The sequence below is a fragment of the Canis lupus genome, chromosome 19 (assembly GCF_048164855.1).
Source record: "Canis lupus baileyi chromosome 19, mCanLup2.hap1, whole genome shotgun sequence".
Taxonomy (NCBI): domain Eukaryota; kingdom Metazoa; phylum Chordata; class Mammalia; order Carnivora; family Canidae; genus Canis; species Canis lupus.
In genome coordinates this window covers 48,282,871-48,304,832 of record NC_132856.1, presented here as the reverse complement: position 1 = coordinate 48,304,832, position 21,962 = coordinate 48,282,871, and the positions used below count along the sequence as shown (strand labels likewise).

Genomic DNA, 21,962 nt, shown 5'->3' with positions numbered 1-21,962 from the left:
AATTCTACTTGCTCTAATTTTACTATGAGGTGTGGATTATTCTGGATTCTTTTTCAGTGCATGTGCAAACATGTGCACCCCCCATATGCACAATGTTTTATATGTAAATGGGACCATTTTTCACATATCACTTAGAGTTGTACTTTCTCCTGTCCTCTCTGTGTCTGATAGAACGCTTGCAGTCCTCTGAGAGGTTTTATCAAGCCCATTTTACAGATGTGAAGACTGATGCTCAGACGGGCCATACTTGGGGCCGATGACCCACAGAGTGTCTGTCACCTCTGGTCTGACACATGCTTGTCCGCTGCCCGGCTCTGGGTGGAGGTAGAAGGATCCCTGGAGAAGGATAAGGCTCTGCTTCTTTGTGTGTGGCTGCCCTCCCTCCAACATTGGCTGGGCGACATTGCATAAGCCAGGTTTGTGTGATTTGGCAGCTGAGACATTCCTTGTTGGATGAGAAATGGACATTCCAGCCTCCTCTGACTCAGAGCAGAAAGTCCCCACTTGAGGCTTTCTGCCTCCCTCAATGGGCCTCTTATTTCCTTTCTGCCTCCTGTCACCTAATCCAGGAAATGAGGACGATGGATGGATTCTGTCCCTGCATGGCCACAGACGTCTGTTGGGGTTTGAGTTCTTGGATATGGTGAAGCAATCTTCAGGACCTGCTTCTAGATTGAATATTGGACTAAATTTTGCCACCTTGGCTGGTTCCTTGAAGGACCATTAGGCTGTAATCAGAGTGTGGGTGTCAGTGGAATAAGGACACACTTGCTTATGCCCATGGCTGGGCCTATTATTCCATGACTGTGGGGCCCTTTCAGCAACACGATCCACTCCTTCATTCAGGACCCGCTCAAAGGTCACCTCCTCCTGGAAACCCTCACATCATAATCACTGTCCAATACATTCTTGATAATTTATTCAATTGATCATTGACTGTCCCCACTAGATATGAACTCCTTGACAGCAAGGACAGTGCCTGCCATGCTCATTGCTGCATCCAAGCATCTAGAATAATGACCAGCACAGGGTAAGGTGTTCAATAAATACACAGCCCTGGCAAGGACACATTTTTCTCCTCATTTGACAAGTAAAAAAACTGAGGGACAGACAGAGTAAGTTCCCTAGGGTACATCGCAGAGCCAGACTCAGGTCTCTCTTTTTTTTTCTTTTTTAAAAAAGATTTTATTTATTCATTTGAGAGGGAGAGCACGGGCAGAGGGAGAGGGAGAAGCAGACTCCCCACTGAGCATGGAGGCTGATGCAGGACTCGATCCCAGGACTCCAAGATCATGACTTGAGCCGAACGTAGAAGCTTAACAGAGTGAGCCACCCAGTCACCTGACCCAGGTCTCTTAGAGCAGCTTTGATGTGCACACAAATCTCTGGAGATCTGGTGAAAACATGATTTCTGATTCAGTTGGTGTATCCATGAGCTATCACTACAACAGACAGCCCCCAAAACTTAGTGGCTTAAAGCAATGACCACGCAGTGACTGCATGTGGACTGGGCTCAGACAGATGGTTCTGCTCCATGAGACATCAGTCCGGGGCTGTGCTCATCTGGAGGCTCAACTGGGCTTGAATGTCCAAATGGCTCCTTCATGTGGCGGGTGGTTGATACTCATGGTTTGCTGGGAAGTCAGCTGGGGCTGGTGATCAGAGATGCCCAAGAGTGAGGCCCTTTCATGGGGCCCAGGCTTCCTCACAGCGTGGCAGCTGGAGATGCATCCCGAGAGCAAATGTCAGTGTGGGTTGCTGTCCCTCTGTTGCCCATAACTGGCACGGCACAACCTCTACCACACACTATTGGTTACGTAGTCCCAGGCCAGTCCAGATTCAAGGAGAAGGGAAATAAATTCCTCCCCTTATTGGGGACAATGGCAAAAAAAAAAAAAAAAAAGAAATTATAGCCATTGCCTTTGTGGGTCTGACTTAGAGCCTCAGATTCTGCATTTCTAAGATGCTGCTGGTAATGCCAACGCCGATGGTCTGAGGACCACAAATTAAGTGGTCAGTTCTTTTTTTTTTTTTTTTTTGTAAATTTATTTTTTATTGGTGTTCAATTTGCCAACATATAGAATAACACCCAGTGCTCATCCCATCAAGTGTCCCCCTCAGTGCCCATCACCCAGTCACCGCCACCCCCTGACCACCTCGCCTTCGTTTCCACCCACCCCTAGTTCGTTTCCCAGAGTTAGGAGTCTCTCATGTTCTGTTTCTCTTTGTGATATTTCTGAGTGGTCAGTTCTTAGAGCTCCTGGCTACAAAAGTCCCTTTCTTCCCTGAATAGTTAATGAGCACCCACTATGTGCCAGGATTCACCTTCACCTGTGCCATCACGTTGAATTGCTTCGCTGTGTGGCTCAAGGGAGTTAGGGTACCTCCCGGACCTTTCTTTCCTCCTTTCTTCCTGCTCCTCCTCAGACCTATCTGGTGTTGGCCCTTCTCTGGATGGACCATCAGTGACTGGATCCACCCCAGCCGAGGAGGAACATCTAGGACAATGTACCTCAACTTGCTGAGGGCTTCAAGCAGCCACCTGCGGCAGGATCACAGGATCGGCAGGGCCAGAAGGAATGTGTGGGTTGGGGGAGAGGAAATGCCTTTCCTTAGCATCTTGTCATCCCAGGAGAAATGTTTGTTCCAGTTCTCTTGCTCAGTAGGCCCTGAAACTCACCTTCACCTTGGAGCCTGACATGGGGAGACCTTGTTAAGGGCTGAGACCACCTCACAGGGAGATTTGGGACAGGATCTGGACAAGATGTGCCCCGTCTCAGGCCCTCATCTGACACCCATCTCCCAGATGGCAGTACTGAGCCCACAGGGGGCTGGCACAGCTCACAGTCCCAGGGAGGAGGAGCAGAACTCCACCCAGGGTCTCCCAGCTCTGCTTCCTCTATCTGAGCCCCACCCTCTCCGGGATCCTGCGGCCCCCACATCCTCACCACCCCCCAGGTGCCCTCTTCAGACTGGGCCCCTTATCCCTGGATCTAATGCCGGTAATCCCCAGGCCTGGCTGGTTTCTTTGTTTCTGCAGTCCTATCTCAACCAGGTCCCTGGGCTGCTTGGAGGCAGGGCTTGAACTCCCGCCAAGGTGTGCAGTCCAGAGGCCAGAGGCTTCCTGATTCTGTGCTGGAAAATGGTGAAACCACCCTCCTGACTCACACGTGGAAAGGAGCCTCAGAGATGTACTGGGACAAGGCTTGGCCCAACGCTGTGCCCATGGCCCCTGAACTCTCAAGTTCAAGCTTTTACCTGCCACACTGGCCTTGAAAGGGCAGGGGTGGCTGTTAACATGGGCCACCCCCCCCACCCCCCCCCACCCCACCCCCCCCCCCGCCAGCCATTTTTGCCCATCCTCCAACTCACCCCCCACCCCATGTGGGAGGCACAGAGCCTGAGGAACCAGCGCCCAGGCCATGTGACCCTGGACTGGTTTCTCTGTGTAGCCTGCTGGCTCTGTCCTCAGGTCTTGGGCAGTTGCCAGGTGGGGAGGTGGCAGAGGGGCATGCCACCATTGGCTGACCCAGCCAAGCCCAGCCTCCCCCAGTTCAGAGGGCAGGGGCCAGGGACAAAGACCCACCAGGAGGAGGGGTGTGGAGCTTGTGTGGCCTAAATCCCTCCGGACAGAAGGTGACAGGCTGGGGCTGGCAGGGTTGAGAGTGTTCTGGTCTGGGGGGTGGGGAGGAGACACTGCTGCAGGCAAAAGCTTCCTGGAATCCAGCTGGCTGGGGGAGGATGATTTCCTTGTAACTGGATCTCGAGGCAACCTCCCACTGATTGAGTGTGAGTGTTTTTTCATAAGTCTCTCTCTCCTTCTCCCTCCTCCACCCCAATCTCTCCCACTGCTTCTGCCTCTGGAAGTCCCTGGGTTCCCCGCTCCTCTCTGAGCCTCTGTTTGCCCACTTCCCAGCGCTCACCATCCCTGCCCCTCCCTGTCCCTCCCATCCGGGGCCCTCTCCCTCTGAAGTGAGCAGTTCACCGAGCTCACCTTTCTGCCCCAGTCCTGGTCCTCAGGGGTTCACCCTCCAGTCCCTCTGTCCCAGGATGTTGCAGGTGAGCCTGTCCTGGCTGGGACTGGGGCAGCTTGCAGCCTCCCCATGGGTGCTCCTGCTGCTGGCTGGCGCCACCTGGCTCCTGGCCCGGGTCCTGACCTGGAGCTACAGCTTCTATGACAACTGCTGCCGCCTCCGGTGTTTCCCACAGCCTCCGAAGCGCAACTGGTTTTGGGGTCACCTGGGCCTGGTGAGTGTGGGTGGGAGGACAGGTTTGGGGTGTCAGGGGATGGACTTCCTGCGGGTTCAGGAAAGGCGCTCAGGGGTTGGGCTGGGGTCTGGGACAGCGGTGAAGGGCTGCACTGAGCCGGGTCTCCTGGTGCCCCCACAGTCTCCTCAGGGCCATGGTCCAGGATCTGCTCCCTGCCTGGCCCATCTTAGTTGGCCTCAGGCCAGCAGGTGCTCCTGTCTGGGCTTCGGTTTCCCTGCAGGAATCAACTATGACTTCTCCCCTTTCCTCCCTGCAACTGGGCCAGAGGAGAGGTGTAGACTGTCTAGCCTTTTCTTCTTTTTCCTCCTTTTGAAATCTTGCCTCCCACCCCCACGGTGTATATCAATGGGCCCCACCGCCCAGCTTGGATAAAAGTTGACCACTTCCCCTTTGAGAAGGAATCACTCTGGTCTCGACCTTAACGGCCAAACTTATTTTACTTATTGCCCCCATCTGGCCAATCTTCACCTGCTCCAGCCTAGTTCCCACCCCCTGTTGGGCTTCCACGAGATGACCATGACCTCATGACCTCCCAGAAGCAATCTGACCTTGTGAACCACTGCATCAGGTCTGAACCTCCTTGTTCTCTGGGTTTTAGTGTTCCAGCACACCGCCCTCCACTGGGCTCCACTGGGCTCCTCCTTCACCCAACCTTTCCATGTGGGAAGACCTGAGGGTCCCAACCCACCCTCCATCTTCTCTGGCTCCAAAGGCCATCACCTTACCCTGGGTCTAATTACCAAGTGGGTCAGGGGCTCCTTCCACAAGTGAATTAAAAATTCAGGTCTCTCCAACCCCAGCCTCCCCTCGTTGAGTGAGGTCTCCTAAGCACCTCATTCTATCAAGTCAGAATTTGAACTCAGGCTCCCTCTTCAATCCTGTCCCACGCTCCATCTTGTCCATCCTTCCTTTGCCCACTTCTCATGCTTTGGGGCCCCTGGCCTCCCTCTTTTCTCTCCTGCAGTCTGGTCCTTCAGCACAGCCAGACATGCTGCCTCTATAGCCTCTCCCCAATCTATCCCTTCTCTGCATCCTCCTGTCACTTCTCCTGCCATATCCACTAGCATCTTTCTTTGGGAAGCTTTCTCTCCAACTCCCTGGGCTCTTCCTGGCCACTCTTGTCCCTCTTTAGTCTTGAAGAGATTTTTCTGAAGTTTAGCTTTTAACACCACTATTTGGCTGAAAATCATTCTATCGGATTGCTCATCATTCTGAACATAGACTTAGTGTTGCCAGGCCCTGTGCATATCCTAGACACTCCAAGCTTCTCCTTTCTCTCCTCTATGAACCAAACCATTCCTATCTCAGGACATTTACTTGTACTGCTCCTTTGCCAAGAAGGGCTTCCCTTCCTGCAGCCACTGGGTTGATCCCTCTTTTTCATTCTATTTTCAGTGCAAGTGTAATTTCTCCAAGCCTCCCTTCACTTCCCCCCCATCAGACCTTGACCTCTGACTCTGTCCTGTTCAAGCTTAAACAGTAAATTGTCCAATTATTTGTGTGTTATCCCTCTCTCCCACTAGATAACAGCACTGGGGGACAGACCTGATATCTATAATGCCTAGATCAGGAGCTGATATACAGTTGACACTTAATAAATAAATGTTTGATTATGTCATGGTGGAGGCCATGTCCTAGGCTCGAGTGAACTTACCATCACCTCCCTTGGTCATCCAATGCCAACGTGATGGGTGTCCAACTCCTCCTCTCCCCTCCAGCAGACCAGCTCATTACAGGACAGAATGTCCCAAGCTCGTCCTGAAGGTTACCTAAAATTCTAGGTCTTGGAAATTTCTCACCAAGCCCTGGGGGTAGCAGGATGTTATAAAGTTACAGCAGTTCCTATGCCCTCTCTAAGGCTTGGCCATGGAAACCGGTCTGGGTCACTCTTTTCTCCTCTAGTTCTTCTCGCTGTGTGACCTCAGCTGAGTCACTCTCCCTCTCTGGTCCAATCTCATCAAGTGCCTCAGGGTCCTTGGGGATGGGGGAGGGGATGGGGAAGGCAGTCACAAAGGTGAAAGTGACTTCTGTTCACCTTTCTGGCGCACCTGAGAGTATTTGTCAGGCCAGGATGGGGCACCCCAAGGGACTGGAGAGGATGCCTCACCAGGCTAACCCCCCCTTCTCCTTTTAGGGGATGTGACCTTGGTAATCTTCATTTGTAAAGGGCATGTCTTTTTTTCTTTTAAAAGACTTTATTAATTTATTCATGTGAGAGAGAGAGAGAGAGAGAGAGAGAGAGAGGCAGACACAGGCAGAGGGAGAACTAGGCTCCACGCAGGGAGCCCGACATAGGACTCGATCCCAGGACTCCAGAATCATGCCCTGGGCAGAAGGCAGGCGCCAAACTGCTGAGCCACCCAGGGATCCCCATATAAAGGACATGTCTGATGGAAGAGTCTGTAAGTGCAGGGGAGATATATAGAGTTGGAGATGGAGATGGAGATGGAGATAGAGTTAGAAATAGAGATGATAGAGATAGAGATAGAGATAGAGATAGAGATAGAGGTAGAGATAGAGGGATCCCTGGGTGGCTCAGCAGTTTAGCGCCTGCCTTCAGCCCAGGGTGTGATCCTCTGGGATCAAGTCCCATGTGTGACCCGGGATCAAGTCCCATGTCGGGCTCCCTGCATGGAGCCTGCTTCTCCTTCTGCCTGTGTCTCTGCCTCTCTCTCTCTCTCTGTGTCTCTCATGAATAAATAAATAAATAATCTTAAAAAAAAGAGAGAGAGATAGATAGATAGACAGACAGGATTCACTATGTACAGCCTGGTAAGCAGTAGGGGCTCATAGGTGGGAGCTGCCCTCCTGTCTGATGACCAGAGTTCACACCTGTCCCCTGGGGTTTACCAGGGCTGGAAGGGCTGCAGATGCATCACCATGTGAGGAACTGGGGACTGTGTGGACTGGCCAGTACCTGACAGGATGCGGGGATGAGCCCAGTACAAGTCCTGAGGCCACTTGACTGCCCACAAACCTCCCCCATGGGGACCTCTCTGAGGTTGGAAGGAGAAAAACCCCACTTCTCAAGCCAAGGTGAGCCTCTCTGTGGGGAGAGAGCATGTCTTCTCCCTGTGTCCTGGGATGCATCCTTGGGACGTGGAGAGCCTCCAGGACCCTCCTGTCCCCAGAGGGAAGGAACAGTAGGAAGCAGAGATTCCCTCCATCCAGGGAGAATCTGGACACTCTGTCCATTGTAGAGGCTGCTGGGGGCCTTGCTGTGGCTCCTTCTGCGGAGGTGACACCCCCTGTCTTACTTGTAGCCCTCCCCGCCCCCCACCACGGAGCAGGACTTGAGGGTGGCTACCTACACCCAGGGACTTATGTTCTGCCTGGGGTCTTACCGCTTTTTTGCCATCCTGACATTGCCTGGTCTGTCACCATGCCACATGTCCTCACCTGGAAAACATGATGGCGAGCCCTGGAGCAGCCAGCATCTGTGGGCTGCAAGCCCCTCCTTACCAAGCTTCTGGGAAGTCCCTGTGGATCCCAAGGCCCTTGCTGCTGCCAGGTGCCATTGGCCATTTCTTCCTTTCTGGACACTGTTTTAGGATGCTTGGAGAGACTCAGCCCCAGGCTCTGTCCTGGAGGAACTCCAATCTTGGGCATGTAGAGCTAGAGACACCCCCAATTCTGGGTGGTCAGAGTGGGTCTCGGGGAGAGACGGGTGGTGGGGGAACCCAAGGGAAAGCAAGGCCTCTGCTCTTTGGGCAGGCTAGAAGAGTTCTTGGAGGAGGAGTTGTTGGAAGTGGGTCTGGAATGATGGGTAGGATTTTTTTTTTAAAGAAAAAAAGATAAAGTATATGCTGTGGAGAGGAATAGCCCTGTACTTAAATACCCGAAATACCCTGTACTTAAAGGCCTGAAGGGGACATAGTGAGCACCTGGTTTTTGAGCAGGAAGGAATTCAGTGCAGTGAGAGTGATGCCATGAGAGGCAGGGAAAAGGTGGTGAGGACAGCAGAGCCAGGGGGGCTGCAGGACCACGTAAAGGCAGGGAGTTTATTCTGAGGTCTCTGGAGAGCCATAGAGGACATGGAGGTGAGGAAGCACAGACTCAGGGAATGGAAGAGATGGAAAGAAAAATAGGGGTAAATAAAGAGAGAGATGCAGAGAAAAAGGGAGAGAGACAGAGGACATACAGAGTGTAAAAGAAACATACACATATACAGATGCAAACACATATCATCTATCATCTGTCCATCCATCTTTCATCTCTCCCCATCCGTCCATCCATCCATCCATCCATCCATCCATCCATCCATCCATCCACCCATCCATCATCTGTCCATTCATCCATCTTCCATTCATCCATTATCTATCTATCTATCTATCTATCTATCTATCTATCTATCTATCTATCTATCTATCATCTATCTATCTCTCTATCTCAATCAACTATCAATATATCTATCAATTAGCTATCTATCAACTACCTAAAGAGACAGATGAAGAGAGTGAGGGGACATGGAGAGACTCATAGATAGATAGGCACACAAAAAGACAAATAGACCAACAGAAGGAAGCTGACTTAGTGAGGTGTAGAGGTATAGACTAATAATGCAAGCAGAAGGGGGTGAGGGGTTGCAGTGGGCAGTTGTAAGCTTCTGGGGTCTCCTGCCTGACCTGGCCTCATTCCCCTCCCCCGCCCCTGCCATCCCCAGGTGAAGAGCAATGAGGAAGGCTTGAGGATGATAGAGGATCTGGGCCACTACTTCCGTGATGTTCATCTCTGGTGGATAGGGCCTTTCTACCCTGTACTGCGGCTCGTCCATCCTAAGTTTGTTGCCCCCTTGCTCCAGGCCCCAGGTATCTCTCCCAGAAGCCCCCAACCTAGCCACTCCCCTGTTCCTCCTTCCAGTCCTTTCCATTTCTGGACAACACTCCTTGCCTTACCATTAACCTGCTAGGTGACTCTGGGCAGGTCGCTGGCTTTCTCTAGTTGCCAGTCCCTTTCAGTTTTGAGTGGTAGAAATTCAACACTGTTGGTCTAAGTAAAGAAGTGAATCTATTGACTGAAAAGCTGAGGGCTATTGTCTTCAGGCATGGTTGGATCCAGGTTTTGAAACAGTGCTATTGGAACTCTGTCTTCATCTTGTAGTTCTGTGTTCCTCTGTGAGAGCTCCACTGTCATGCTTAAGTTCAGCCCCCATGGAAATGTGAGCTCATTCTCTGAGGACCCAGAAAAAGTTGCAGGATTCCTTTAAATTGGCCTGGCCTCGATCACAGGGACCAATTATTTATCTAGTCGCTGAGAATTGACTGCTGACGCTTACGGTCATATGTTTAGCTCTGGAACAGAGGATAGGGTGACATGGTCATCCTCCTAACTACTTGGATTTGAGAGTAGAAGAAGGATGAAATGCTAGTTCCAGAAGGAGATGGATCCTGGACAGGCAGATAGCACAGGTGTCCATCCATCAGCATCCCTGCTAGTGGGCATTTCCTGGATGAGGAAACCAAGACTAAAGGAGGCATACTAACTTCTGAAGGCTACATAGTATCCTGAAGCTTCTCTCTTGCTTCTCTGTGTTCTTGGATGCTCTAGCTGCCTCTGCTGGGAGGGACTCTAAGCTGGAGGGGATTTTGGGGGTGAAGATGACCAGAGTATTGTGGGAGAAGATCTACCAAACCTCAGGCTGGTTAACTGTGTCTGGTTGGGGCTGGTCTAGAGGCCAAGGGAGCAGTGGCGGCTCTCTTTGTGGTGGGAGGAGCACAGCATCTGAGGATGTCAGTAGACTTTGATCTCCTTAAGGACATAGGAACCCCTTACCTAGGCACCTAATGATGAGTATGACGTGGAAGGGGATACTGAGGAAGGCTAGGTCACACCTGGGCCATGTCTGGGACATGAATGAGACCTTTAAGTCCTGTCCAGGACCATTTGTGGGACACACTGAGGTCATGTCAGGTTGTCTTTGGGCCCATATCAGAGCATGTTTTGTCATGTAAATATATATTATGCATGATGTTTCATGCCAGGACATGTTCATACATGCTGGGGCCATGTCAGAAGTCCAAAGAGATGTCAGGGGGTTCTGGGACAGATATAGTGTCCTAGGTCCCTGTAAAGGCATTTTGTGGAGTGCCAATTTGTGCTTGGGAGTTTCAAACATGTTGGACCAGGTAGGAGCCATGTCAAGCCATGTTGGGGTGTGTTGTGCCATGTTAGTGTGTATCTAAGTACATAGGGGTGTGTCTGTGGGCTCTACCTTTGTTCCACTCTGTGCTGCAGCCTGGTCTGGTGTCCCCTCACCTCCCCACTCCTCTCTGTTTTCTCTGCCCTTGTTTCCATTCCTGCTGTGCTGGGTTTGGAGGGGGTATGCAGACCCCTGTTGGGATCCTCCACCTCCCAACTAAAAGCCCCTTCCCACCTCTGCTCCATGGCACCTGATGGTCTATCTCTTGTGTCAGCCACCATCGTACCCAAGGACATGTTTTTCTACAACTTCCTGAAGCCCTGGCTGGGTAAGTAACGTTGGGTGAAGGGGGTTGGGGACAACTATGGGGTCTCAGTACAAGACACTGCTCTTGCCCACTCCTTGTGGCTGTCTCTACTAGGGGATGGGCTCCTGCTGAGTGCTGGTGACAAGTGGAGCCACCACCGCCGCTTGCTGACACCTGCCTTCCACTTTGAAATCCTGAAATCTTATGTGAAGATTTTCAACAGAAGTGCAGACATCATGCATGTGAGTTCCTTAAACCCAGGGTCCCAGCTGGAGCCTTGGGAAAAGGGGAGCAGCCTCAGACACATATGATCTGGAGTCCTGGCTTTGCTGAATGGCTTTAGGGCCATTCCTTTTCCTCCCCAAGCTTCCCAAGTAAAATGGGGGCAATAAGCCCTTCTTAAAGAGTGGTCAAGATGTTGTAATGGAATCATGATCCTGGCATATAGTAGGTGCTCATAAGGTTTTAGTTTGTAGTCTGCCTCACTGAAACTCTGTAAAATTTAAGATGAAGATTATATAGTAGCTCTTTCTGCGTAGCTCTTCACCTTAAAACTCACTGGGTTGAAAGAATTAGTGTTTGTTATTGCTCACAAGATGATGAGTCAATAGAATAGTTCTTATGTTGGCTGGAATCACTCACATGTCTGTGGTGATGGGTGGGCTTGGAAGACAATTCTGCTTATCCAGGCTCAGCTCTGCTGCACGTTTGGGGTGCTGGTTGAGGATGGCCTTGGAGGAATTACTGGACTCCTGCATTTGTCCAGTAGGCTAGCCTGGGCTTGATCACACGATGGAGGCTGGGCTCCAAGAGAACGAAGAGAAACATGCAATACCTCTTGAAGCCTAATTTCAAACCAGGCAACTATGACTTCCACCTTCTTCTGTTGACCAAAACAAGTCCCACATCCAGCTAGATTCAAGAGCTGGACAAAGAGGTTCTACCTTCTAATAGAAGACCTGCAAAACCTCGTTGCAAAGGGTGAAGGTATAGAGAGAGATGAAGAAGTGGGGACATTTTTCAACAGTCACCTACCACTATGATAATGATGAGGATGAGGATGAGAGCTAACAGTTATTCAGCACTTGCTGTATACCAGAAATGATGCACCAGTTCTATTGCATATGTTGTCTAATTTAATTTTCACAACCATATGAGGTAGAGGTGACTATTATTGCCCCTGATGGTTTCATGTGATGAAATTGAGGCTCAGAGAGTTTAGAGAACTTGCCATGTTCACACAGCTAGCAGATGAGCTAATAAGTGGAGCTGGGATTCCAACCTGGTTTGTCACACCAAAGCAAGTAATCTTAACTGTTACTATATCTTTGACAGGTAGAACCCAATGAGCTTTGACAGGAGGAAAGCAATGAATTGACCAAGGGCACAGAGTGTAGGAGGTAGAGCCAGGATTTGAATTCAGGTCTTCTGACTCCCAGCCATGTTTTTTTTTTTTTCCCATGTTACTTTAATAGTAACAGTTTACACTCCCACCCAAGCCTGGTTCTTCCTGGAGATGGGTGTCTGAGGTGGAGGATAAGGAGGCTGGGCCTGGGGGAGTCCATCCTGGTGGTTGGGGCTGAGAAGAAGCTCAGGAGAGGCAGGGGCCAGCCCAAGATTTGCCGCTTTCTCTGCCCAGGCCAAGTGGAAGCGCCTGGTGTCAGAAGGCAGCACCCATCTAGACATGTTTGAGCACATCAGCCTCATGACCCTGGACAGTCTGCAGAAATGTGTCTTCAGTTTTGACAGCAATTGCCAGGAGTAAGTCTCTGCTCAAGGTCTGAAACATTAGCCATAGACCCAAGGGAGTAGATGGGGAAGGGAGGGCTGATCAGCACAATCAGAAGGGACTTCCTGGAGAAGATGGATCAGAACTAGACATTGAAGGACGAGGAAGAGAAAGAGAAAGAGCAATCCTTTCAGGTAGATAGAAATATGTGATAAAGTCCAGGGAGCTATTATGAGCAAAGCATGTGCCACAGTGAAGAGCTACCTTGGGAATGAGGTTGGATGGGTTGGCAGGGTCTGTGTCTTAAGGACTTTCAAAAGCTAGGCAAAAGCATCTGAAGTTTATCTTGAGGTTTCCAGGCAGGCATGGAAGGTGTTTGAACAGTTGAGGGTCATGGTCAAAGCTGTTTTCGTACATCTGACTTTAGAGAAGACCGATTGTTGTATAGATATAGAATTCAAAGAGACCATGGAGAATAGGAGGCTTGAATTTGGTGAAGACAATGGGAGCAGATTTGGGAGAAACTAAGGAAGAATGGTCAGGGTCATATATTGTGTAGGAAAGAGGAAGACAAGCATGATACCGAAGCTCTGTCCTGGAGTCTGGGACATGAGACCATTCATAGAGGTGGGATAGAGGGAGAAGCATGCCTGGAGAAGCATGTCTCTGTTTTGGATAAAGGCCAGGGGGCTATGATGAGCAAGGTATGTGCTACAGTGCTTCTGGGCTTCTGGTTGGTAGATGCTTCTAGGGTCTCATGCTTGTGGGTTTCTGGTTGGAAGATGCTTCTAGGGTTTCATGCTTGTGGGTTTCTGGTTGGAAGGTGCTTCTAGGGTTTCATGTGGGTTAAGAAGCTGTTTCTTAAGGTTTTCTTGCCCTGCAGGAGTCCCAGTGAATATATTGCTGCCATCTTGGAGCTCAGTGCCCTTGTGGTGAAACGGAATGAGCAGGTCCTCCTGTACTTGGACTTCCTGTACAATCTCAGCCCTGATGGGCGGCGCTTCCGCAGGGCCTGCGAACTGGTGCACAACTTCACAGATGCTATCATCCAGGAGCGGCGCCATACCCTCATTAGCAGAGGCTCCTGTGACTTCCTTAAGTCCAAAACTATGGACTTCATTGATGTCCTCCTGCTGGCCAAGGTGGGCTTCCCTGGGATCAGAATTCAAGAGATAGAATGGAGTTTGACTTCAAATGTCATATGGGAGAACTTAGACTTGATCCAGAGGGTACTGGGGAGCCATGGAAGGTACTTGAGGAAGGGAGACATGGGTCAGGAATACATTTTAGACATGACTCTGTGGAAGGCTGCCTGGACGGGATAAATAGGAGGCTGGAGATCAGGGAGAAGACCTGTGGGGTGGGCTCTAGAGATGATGAGGGACGGATCCTGCTTTGATGATGGAGCCTGAGGAGTTGTTTCAGATTAGACTCAGACATCCTCAGAGCTGGTCTGATTCAAGAAATATTGCCCTTTCTCTAGGATGAAGCGGGAAAACAATTGTCAGATGAGGATATTCGAGCTGAAGCTGACACCTTCATGTTTGAGGGTGAGTATCCCAGTGTGGGACCACAGTGGGACAGGGGTCTGTCCAATCCCAGGAACTTGGGAGGTGGACCCTGGACCACCTCATCCTACCCTATCCTCCCCATCTTCCCTGAGGGCCTTAATTAAAGGCGCTGCCCACCCTCTGGTGCTGAACAAGCCCAGAGACCCAAGCCTGTCTGGCTGCCTCTCAGGCCATGACACCACAGCCAGTGGCCTCTCCTGGGTCCTGTTCAACCTTGCAAAACACCCAGAATACCAGGAGCGCTGCCGGCAGGAGGTGCAAGAGCTCCTGAGGGACCGTGAGCCTCAAGAGATTGAATGGTGAGTGCAGGTTCTTATGATCTATTCTTGAACCCTTCTCATAGGCTTTGTTCCCCAGCTGGGGAAGGGGAAAGAACTTTTTGTTAATTTTGTAATTATTGTTTCCTGGGAATAGGGGTGGAGCCTGGAGAACAGGGGAAACAGAAAGATGTGTGTCCATATTTATTGCTCTGTTTTAATAAAATCAGTTCCCCTTTTTGAATACCACTTTTCTCCTTTGTAAATGGGGTGGGGCAGGGAATCTCTCCTCCACGGGGCTGCTTGGAGAACTGTGACAATGTGTTTAGAACAGATGCCATCCAGCATGTGTTCAGTAAACGAACTTCTCCCCTCCTTTGCTTTTCTGCCTGAGGTTGCACATTTCCCCCCAAAGACCCTTACTCCCCTTAATTTGTGCTCTTATATCTAATTATAGATTCTAAACAATCTATTCCAGGCATTCACAAGAGGTCTTTGGGTGTAAAAATTATTACCCATTTCTTTGTTTGGTAAACGTGTGTCCACACTATCTGTCCTCTCCCAACTCCGTGTCCAGTCCCATTCGAATCTTACCTGGACAAGGCTGACACATAGAGGAAAGAAGGTGGGCGAGGCTGGATAGTGAAGCAGCAAATAAGAATTCACCACTCTGGTTGTGGGTAGTGGACATCCAGGCCTTGTGCAAAGGCCAGGATGGAGGCATGCAGGAGTGAGCCTGGCTTGTTAGGGAGGAGGTAAAAGTGGCTAGAGCCTCATGAAATTTACGGTGTAAAGAATCAGAGGGGCTCTCAGTGAGGCTAGTCCTTCCTGGAATGCTTTGGAAACCATGTGAAGACTTTCCAAATGTGTCAGTTCAATTTTCTGGGAAGCCAATATCGGATAAAAGATAAAAGTGGGCAGGGATGCTGCCATTAGGAGAGTCTCACATTGGGCAGAAATGCTCAGGAAGCAAGGGCCCACTGTGCCCTGTCATTGGCTGGGAGCCATGCAAGAAAGCATGGGCTGGAGAGAAAAGTCAGATATTCTTTTTTTTTTTTTAAAGATTTATTTATTTATTTATGATAGACAGAGAGAGAGAGAGAGAGAGAGAGAGGGAGAGGCAGAGACACAGGAGGAGGGAGAAGCAGGCTCCACGCCAGGAGCCTGACGTGGGACTTGATCCCGGGACTCCAGGATCACGCCCTGGGCCAAAGGCAGGCGCCAAATCGCCAAGCCACCCAGGGATCCCCCAGATATTCTTATTAAAAATATCTGTAGCTACAGGGGCAAACTGGGAGAGGATGAGCTAGAGCCTGGAGGTCTGGGGGGCAGATTTGTGGCCAAGGGCTGAAAGATGCAGAGGAGATGTTGAACTGGACACTTTGGAGGTAGTGGCCTCAACTTCAAGGCTTTGCTCAGCACAGCAGTTCTGTGAAGTGGAGAAGTCTTTGTGTGCGTCTCCCAACTTCAATTATGTGCTTGGTAAAAATTCAAACAGTATGGAATGGTTTGCCATGGATATAAGTCTTAGTCTTTTTTCTTTCTTAGCTCTGTTGAGGTATAATTGACACATAATACTGTGTAAGTTTAAGGTGTACAACACAAGAATTTGATATACGTATATATTGCAAAATGAGTAAAAGGTTAAATTCTTCTATTATCTCACATAAGCCTCCGTCTTATGCCAGCACCCCAATCCCATCCCCACCTTCCAATGTTCAGCCTATACCCACATGTATTTGTCCTCCATCTCTGTTACTTTGCTCATTCAGTTTTTTTCCTACAACTGAAAATATACACAGAACATTCAGGCATGCGTGTTGAGAATATAACTTCAAGGTCTTTTCTTTTTTCCCCCAAGATATGAGTTTGGGAAATTAAATTGAATTACAAAATCAATAATGGAAGAAGACTTTTTATTGTTTCTTGCACAAAATGAAACACTATGGAGAAAATTATGTTCACTTTTGAAAATTAGGTGAACCCCAAGCCTAATCAATCCCGTCTCCTGAGGGGTCTCTAGGGACATCAGTTTGTCATATGTTCTTTCAGGCTTTTCTGAAATTCTTATATTTATATTTATATTTATATGATTATTATAGTTTAATAGAAATATACGCCCATACATTTGGTCACTTGTTCTTTTCACTCAATATTACAGCTTAGAGCTCCTTTCTGAGCACTGTATAGCATTGCATAAGTTTTTCAGCTCCCCACTCTGTTGAGGACATTTATGTGAAGATTTATAGTATGACAGATATTGCTGAACTTCCTTTCAGCATCTCCGTACTGATATACCCTATAGTGTATGTTAGGACTAGTGATCCCTATTTCCACCTTTTTGATAGCTGCACAGTATGCCATCACATGAATGTACCATAATTTATCTAAACATTCCTCTGTCGATGGACATTTGTGTAGTTTGGGACGTTTTGCTGTAATAAACATGACGTAGCAAACATCCGTGTACCCTGATTTTTGCTCATGTGTGTGGATGTCTCTCCAGAACAAATTTCTAGAAGTAGTGTTGCTGAATCAAAGACCATTTGAGTTTTCACAATTTAATAGCTCTTGGCAAGTCCACTCCTACAAACAGATTTTCAGAGTGCCAATTTCCTTGCATACTTTCTGACAATGTGTGTTATGAAACTTTAAAACTTTCCCCAATCTGTTAGGTGAATATAATACTTTGTTTTTCTAATGAACATCACTTTAAGTGTTGGTAAAACAGCACTATTCTCACGTTTATGAACCATGCATATTTCTTTTTCTGTGAAGCGTCAGTTTGCATAATTAGTCCTTTTTACTTTGAGGTTTTATAAAAATTGATTTATTAGGACTCTTTAAATATAAAGAGAACTAGTTCCTTTTCTGTTATGAAAAAATTCTTTCCCAGGATGTCTTTTGACTTTATTTTAGTTTTCACTGATTTATTTGTAGTCACATTTATTAACTTTTTTTAATAGCTTCTTTTTTTTCAATGCTTGAAAAAGCTCTTCAGCATTGGGTGTTATGCTATATGTTGGCAAATTGAACTCCAATTAAAAAAATAAATAAATAAAAGAAAAAGCTCTTCACACTCTAATGCTAAACTATAAAACTTGTTTGTTTTCTTCTAATGGATTTAGTTATTAAAACCATTTTATTTAATTCAAATTTTACTTAATATTTTTATTATTATTTCTTATATTTGATCCCTTTTCCATATGAAATCTATACTGGTGTAAGTACTGAAGAGGAATCTATTTTTTTCCTTCAAATAGCTAACTATTTCAACAGATTTTGTTACATATTTTGTATTTGTCTTAGGATTTTAAATAATAGCAGCTTTCCAATAAACAAAATTTGTCCATTTATTGGGGTTTATTTCTGGGCTCCATTCTGTTCTATTTATATATTCATATATAAGCACTAAGCAGTCTTTGTGATCATATTAAAAAACATTTTCATACTCGATAAAGTTCCTATTTCATTACTTTGCCTTTACATTTTTTTCTTGAATTTTTATTTTTTTCATTTGAACTCTGTGATTGGACTGGGTAGTTTGAAAAATAGCCTTGAAAATTTTAGTTAGTTATTTGGACGTCAGGTGCCAAGGATGAAGTTAACTGTGGCCCTCAATTCATGACTACTTATCATCATTTTTTTATGCAATACTTACTTATTTCCATTCATTCAAATTCTCCACTTCCAGCTCCCCACCAATATAATTCTAGAGTGTCTAATCCTTTTATTTGCATAATTTGTTGTTTTGGGTGAATGCATTTTAAAATTCACAGATAGGTGTTATATCACAGACCTCTGCTGGTTCTTGCCTTTTTCAGAAACATAGTACTATGATTTTATTAGACATCCCTGGTTCTATGTACCTTTAGGTTATTGCTTTGAATTGTCATATAGAACTTCCCTCTCCAGTCCTTTAGAGCTGGACATCCAGGAGAGCTCAATCTCATTACTGCAATGAACATCTTGGTGTGCATGTCTTTATCTGCCTGAGAATTTCTCTGTGTTCTATGCCCGAGAGCCAGCTTGCTAGGTAGCAAAACACACTTGCCTTTCTTTGACCACACTGATGCCTCCAGAGCTGTGGCTCCTGTCCGTACCTTCACTATCAGCACATGGGATCTCTACTTCTACACACCAGCTACTTAATCCTTACCATCACCCACCTTGTTAACTCTACCCTCAAATAGATGTGAGGTAATAGCTCATTGCTATATAATTTCCATTTCTTGCATAACTTTGAGCTTCTCTTCATGTTTTAAATCTCTGAGTTTAAAAAAAAAAATAAATCTCTGAGTTTGAGCTCCCATGAATTCCTAGATCATGTCCTTTCTCTACTTATCTCTTGAGTTGCCTGTCATTTCTCTTGTTGATTTGCAGGAATTCCTTGTATATTCGTGATATTGTTCTAGATCCATATATTAATTGTTGATAATCTGTGAGTTTCTCATCTGAATGTTAATTTGGTCCATGGTGTCTTTTGTTAAACAGAAATCCTTAATTCTGTGCATATTTTTCCTTTTCCTTTTTTTGGTTTTCCAGTTTATGTTTCGGGATTTTTAAGAATTCCTTCCAACTTATAGATCACAAAGATGTCTTCTATGTTATATCTTCTTTTAACTTTATGGTTTTACTGTTCATGTATTAGAGAAGACTCCATCTTGTATGTGGAGTGCATGGTGATGAGTTCTTTTTGTTTCCATATAATCAGTTGTCTGAACCATCCATTGTCCGGGGTTGTGGAGCCTCCTTTACCAGATGCTATGTTTTCACCTATTCACATGCCTGTCTGTGAGCTCTCTATCCTATGGGTCTGTTTTCTTGTTCTTGCAACAGTGCCATGCTGTGACTTTATTTATTATTACCACACTTTTATAATAGGTCTTAATATCCAGTGGATGAATTGTCTTTCTTTGATCTTTTATTTTTAAATTGATAGAGCTCTTGAACTTTAATTTTTTCAAATTGAATAAAATTACCGAGTTCCAAAAAAAAATCAACTAGATTTTTATTTGATTGCACTGAATATATCGATTAACTTAGAAAGAATCCACATCTTTTTATTATAAGGTCGTCCCACCTTAGTGTGGATCTTATTTGTTCAAATAACCTGTTAAGTCCAGTACCAATATTTCATTTTCAGCTAATTGTATGACTTAAAAAAATTTATTATGCAAATATGTTATGCTTTTAAGGATACCCTGTGAGAACATGAGAGACTCCTAACTCTGGGAAAGGAACAGGGTAGTGGAAGGGGAGGTGGGCGGGGAGGATGGGGTGACTGGGTGATGGGCACTGAGGGGGGCACTTGACGGGATGAGCACTGGGTGTTATGCTATATGTTGGCAAATCGAACTCCAAAAAAAAAAAAATACAAAAAAATAAAAATAAAAAAGATACCCTGTGAATGTTGTATTTTTCTCAGAAATAATTCTAAAAATGCTAGGCTAAATTTCCTTCTAGGTAGTGACTTTTGTGATTTTCATTTCCCTTTTTTTTTTAAGATTTTATTTATTTATTCATGAGAGACACACACATAGAGAGGGAGAGACACAGGCAAAGGGAGAAGCAGGCTCCATGCAGGGAGCCCGATGTGGGACTCGATGCTGGGTCTCCGGGATCATGCCCTGAGCCGAAGGCAGACGCTTAACCGCTGAGCCACCCGGCCATCTCGATTTTCATTTTCTAGTAGTTAAATTTTTGGCTCATCTGGAGTTTATTTTGTTATAAAAGTGAGGGTCAGAGCAAGGAAGGGAGAATCTCCAGGAGCAGAAGGAGGGCTTGGGGGGGGTGTCTTTGATACGATTCGTGGATAATTGTTGGGGGGCTTCCTTAGGGACGACCTGGCCCAGTTGCCCTTCCTGACCATGTGCATCAAGGAGAGTCTGCGGCTGCACCCACCTGTCACAGTCATTGCCCGCCGATGTACCCAGGACATCGTGCTCCCCGATGGCCGGGTTATCCCCAAAGGTGCCCACAGCATCAGGGGTAGAAGGGTGGTGGTCCCATTAGCTGAGACCTCATCCTGACTGTTCCCCTTCTCTCCCATAGGGAACAACTGTGTCCTCAGCATATTTGGGATTCATCACAACCCATCAGTCTGGCCGGATCCTGAGGTGCTGCGCATCCCTCTTCTCTATCCTACCACGTGATGAGGGGGCGGAGTCCTGACCGGGGGTGTCCTACAATCCCCCTCCACTGTATCCACTTGTCTTTTGTATCGGTGTAGGTATCTTGAGAAACCCTGACCAGCAGCCCTACCTCTCTGTGCCCTCAGGTATACAATCCCTTGCGCTTTGACCCAGAAATCCCCCAGAAGAGGTCTCCCCTGGCTTTTATTCCCTTCTCTGCTGGGCCCAGGTGAGCCAAGAGGGTATGTGAGGTGGGAATGGGGTGGCGGGGGCAGGGGTCTGGGACTGAGATCCCAGGAACGTCTGTGGGGGAGGGAAAGGGGAGGAAGTTGAGGATGGCTCTCCTGGTCTCCCCTCCTCCGGAGGTTAGGAGTAAGGGTCTGGGGAGTGGGGGCGGCTGGGTCCAAGGAGGGGTCCGCGGGGTGCTCAGCAGCTCTGCCGCGCGCGCGCGCGCGTCTGCGGGCCCGAGTTCAAGGCTGGGGTCTGGGCCCAGCTCCCGGGATGGACGGGCAAGTCCCCAGCGGGGTCCCAGGCACGTCAGCCGCTGTGCATCCCTGCGGGCGGCGATGCGGGTCCCGGGCTGGGTTCTGGGCGCGATGGGCCCTGCCGGGGTCCCTGGCGAGTGCGAGCCCCCCTCCCCCCTCAGGAACTGCATCGGGCAGGCGTTCGCCATGAGCGAGATGAAGGTGGTGCTGGCGCTCACGCTGCTGCGCTTCAGGGTCCTGCCCCACGAGGAGGAGCCGCGCAGGAAGCCGGAGCTCATCCTGCGCGCCGAGGGCGGACTTTGGCTGCGCGTGGAGCCGCTGAGCGCGCGCCCCCAGTGACCCGCCAGCTCCCGGCTGGGCCCAGCCCGACCCGCGCGCCTCGCTTTGCAGGTTCCCGGGAAGAGAAGCGCGTGGTCTCCCCCGCGCGAGCCCCACGGAGAGCCAGCAGGGGGCGCGTGGGCCCCGCGGGAAGGCCGGGGGTGGGGGTGGGGGGCGAGGCGGGGTGGAGGGGAGGCTGGGTCTGGGCCGGGCCCTGACAGCCCTTCCCGCTCATCCCAGAGCCCCGTCCTGATGGCAGGTTCTCTCAGAGCCAATTAAGGGAGTCTGTCCCGTAGGCATAGGGAGCCATGGGAGGTGTTTTTTTAACAGGAGAGGGACCAGCGTTAAGGACTGAGTTAAAGGGCAGCGCCGGTGGCTCAGCGGTTTAGCGCCGCCTTCAGCCCAGGGCCTGATCCTGGAGACCCAGGATCGAGTCCCACGTCGGGCTCCCTGCATGGAGTCTGCTTCTCCCTCTGACTGTGTCTCTGCCTCTCTCTCTCTCTCTCTCTCTCTCTCTGTGTCTCTCATGAATAAATAAATAAAATCTTAAAAAAAAAAAAAAAGGACTGAGTTAAGGGACATGTTTGAGGTTCTGGGTCAGAGGAGGACCCATAGTGGCACCACGCTCTGATCGCCCTGACCTCTGTTCCTATCTAATATACCCGAACTTTTCTTACCTCCTAATCCTTCACTGTGTTTCTATGGTTACCTTGTATACTTAAACATGGCAAAATATAGATACTTTATCCTGTG

General features: G+C 48.3%; 1 protein-coding gene and 1 long non-coding RNA gene across 7 annotated transcripts; one reads left to right on the top strand and one right to left on the bottom strand.

The window, feature by feature from the left end:
- Positions 1-1,159: 1,159 nt before the first annotated feature.
- Positions 1,160-4,478, bottom strand: LOC140610633 (uncharacterized). The gene is made up of 2 exons (XR_012012221.1): positions 3,995-4,478; positions 1,160-1,867 (listed from the first exon to the last, which is right to left on the bottom strand). It is a non-coding gene; the product is annotated as an uncharacterized lncRNA (long non-coding RNA).
- Positions 3,550-21,962, top strand: LOC140610632 (cytochrome P450 4F6-like). Of its 6 annotated transcripts, XM_072786917.1 has the most exons (14): positions 3,713-3,789; positions 4,210-4,248; positions 7,123-7,305; positions 8,933-9,077; positions 10,683-10,736; positions 10,830-10,957; positions 12,355-12,476; positions 13,328-13,586; positions 13,928-13,994; positions 14,185-14,314; positions 20,112-20,245; positions 20,327-20,391; positions 20,553-20,635; positions 21,053-21,962. In XM_072786917.1, exons 4-14 carry the CDS (start codon positions 8,960-8,962, stop codon positions 21,228-21,230), a joined length of 1,338 nt encoding a protein of 445 aa, XP_072643018.1. In that variant the 5' UTR covers positions 3,713-3,789; positions 4,210-4,248; positions 7,123-7,305; positions 8,933-8,959; the 3' UTR covers positions 21,231-21,962. The 6 variants fall into 6 exon arrangements, with proteins under 6 accessions (XP_072643020.1, XP_072643015.1, XP_072643017.1 ...); XM_072786914.1 differs by lacking the exon at positions 7,123-7,305 and having other exon boundaries at positions 3,650-3,789; positions 4,050-4,248; XM_072786916.1 differs by lacking the exon at positions 7,123-7,305 and having other exon boundaries at positions 3,661-3,789; positions 4,008-4,248.

Bases quoted from the DNA above. Each gene is read 5' to 3' on its own strand.
- LOC140610632 (XM_072786914.1), top strand. From the start codon at position 4,051: ATGTTGCAGGTGAGCCTGTCCTGGCTGGGACTGGGGCAGCTTGCAGCC. The intron at 12,477-13,327 runs GTAAGTCTCTGC...CTTGCCCTGCAG, and splicing joins TTTGACAGCAATTGCCAGGA to GAGTCCCAGTGAATATATTG. The intron at 20,636-21,052 runs GTGAGCCAAGAG...CTCCCCCCTCAG, and splicing joins CCCTTCTCTGCTGGGCCCAG to GAACTGCATCGGGCAGGCGT.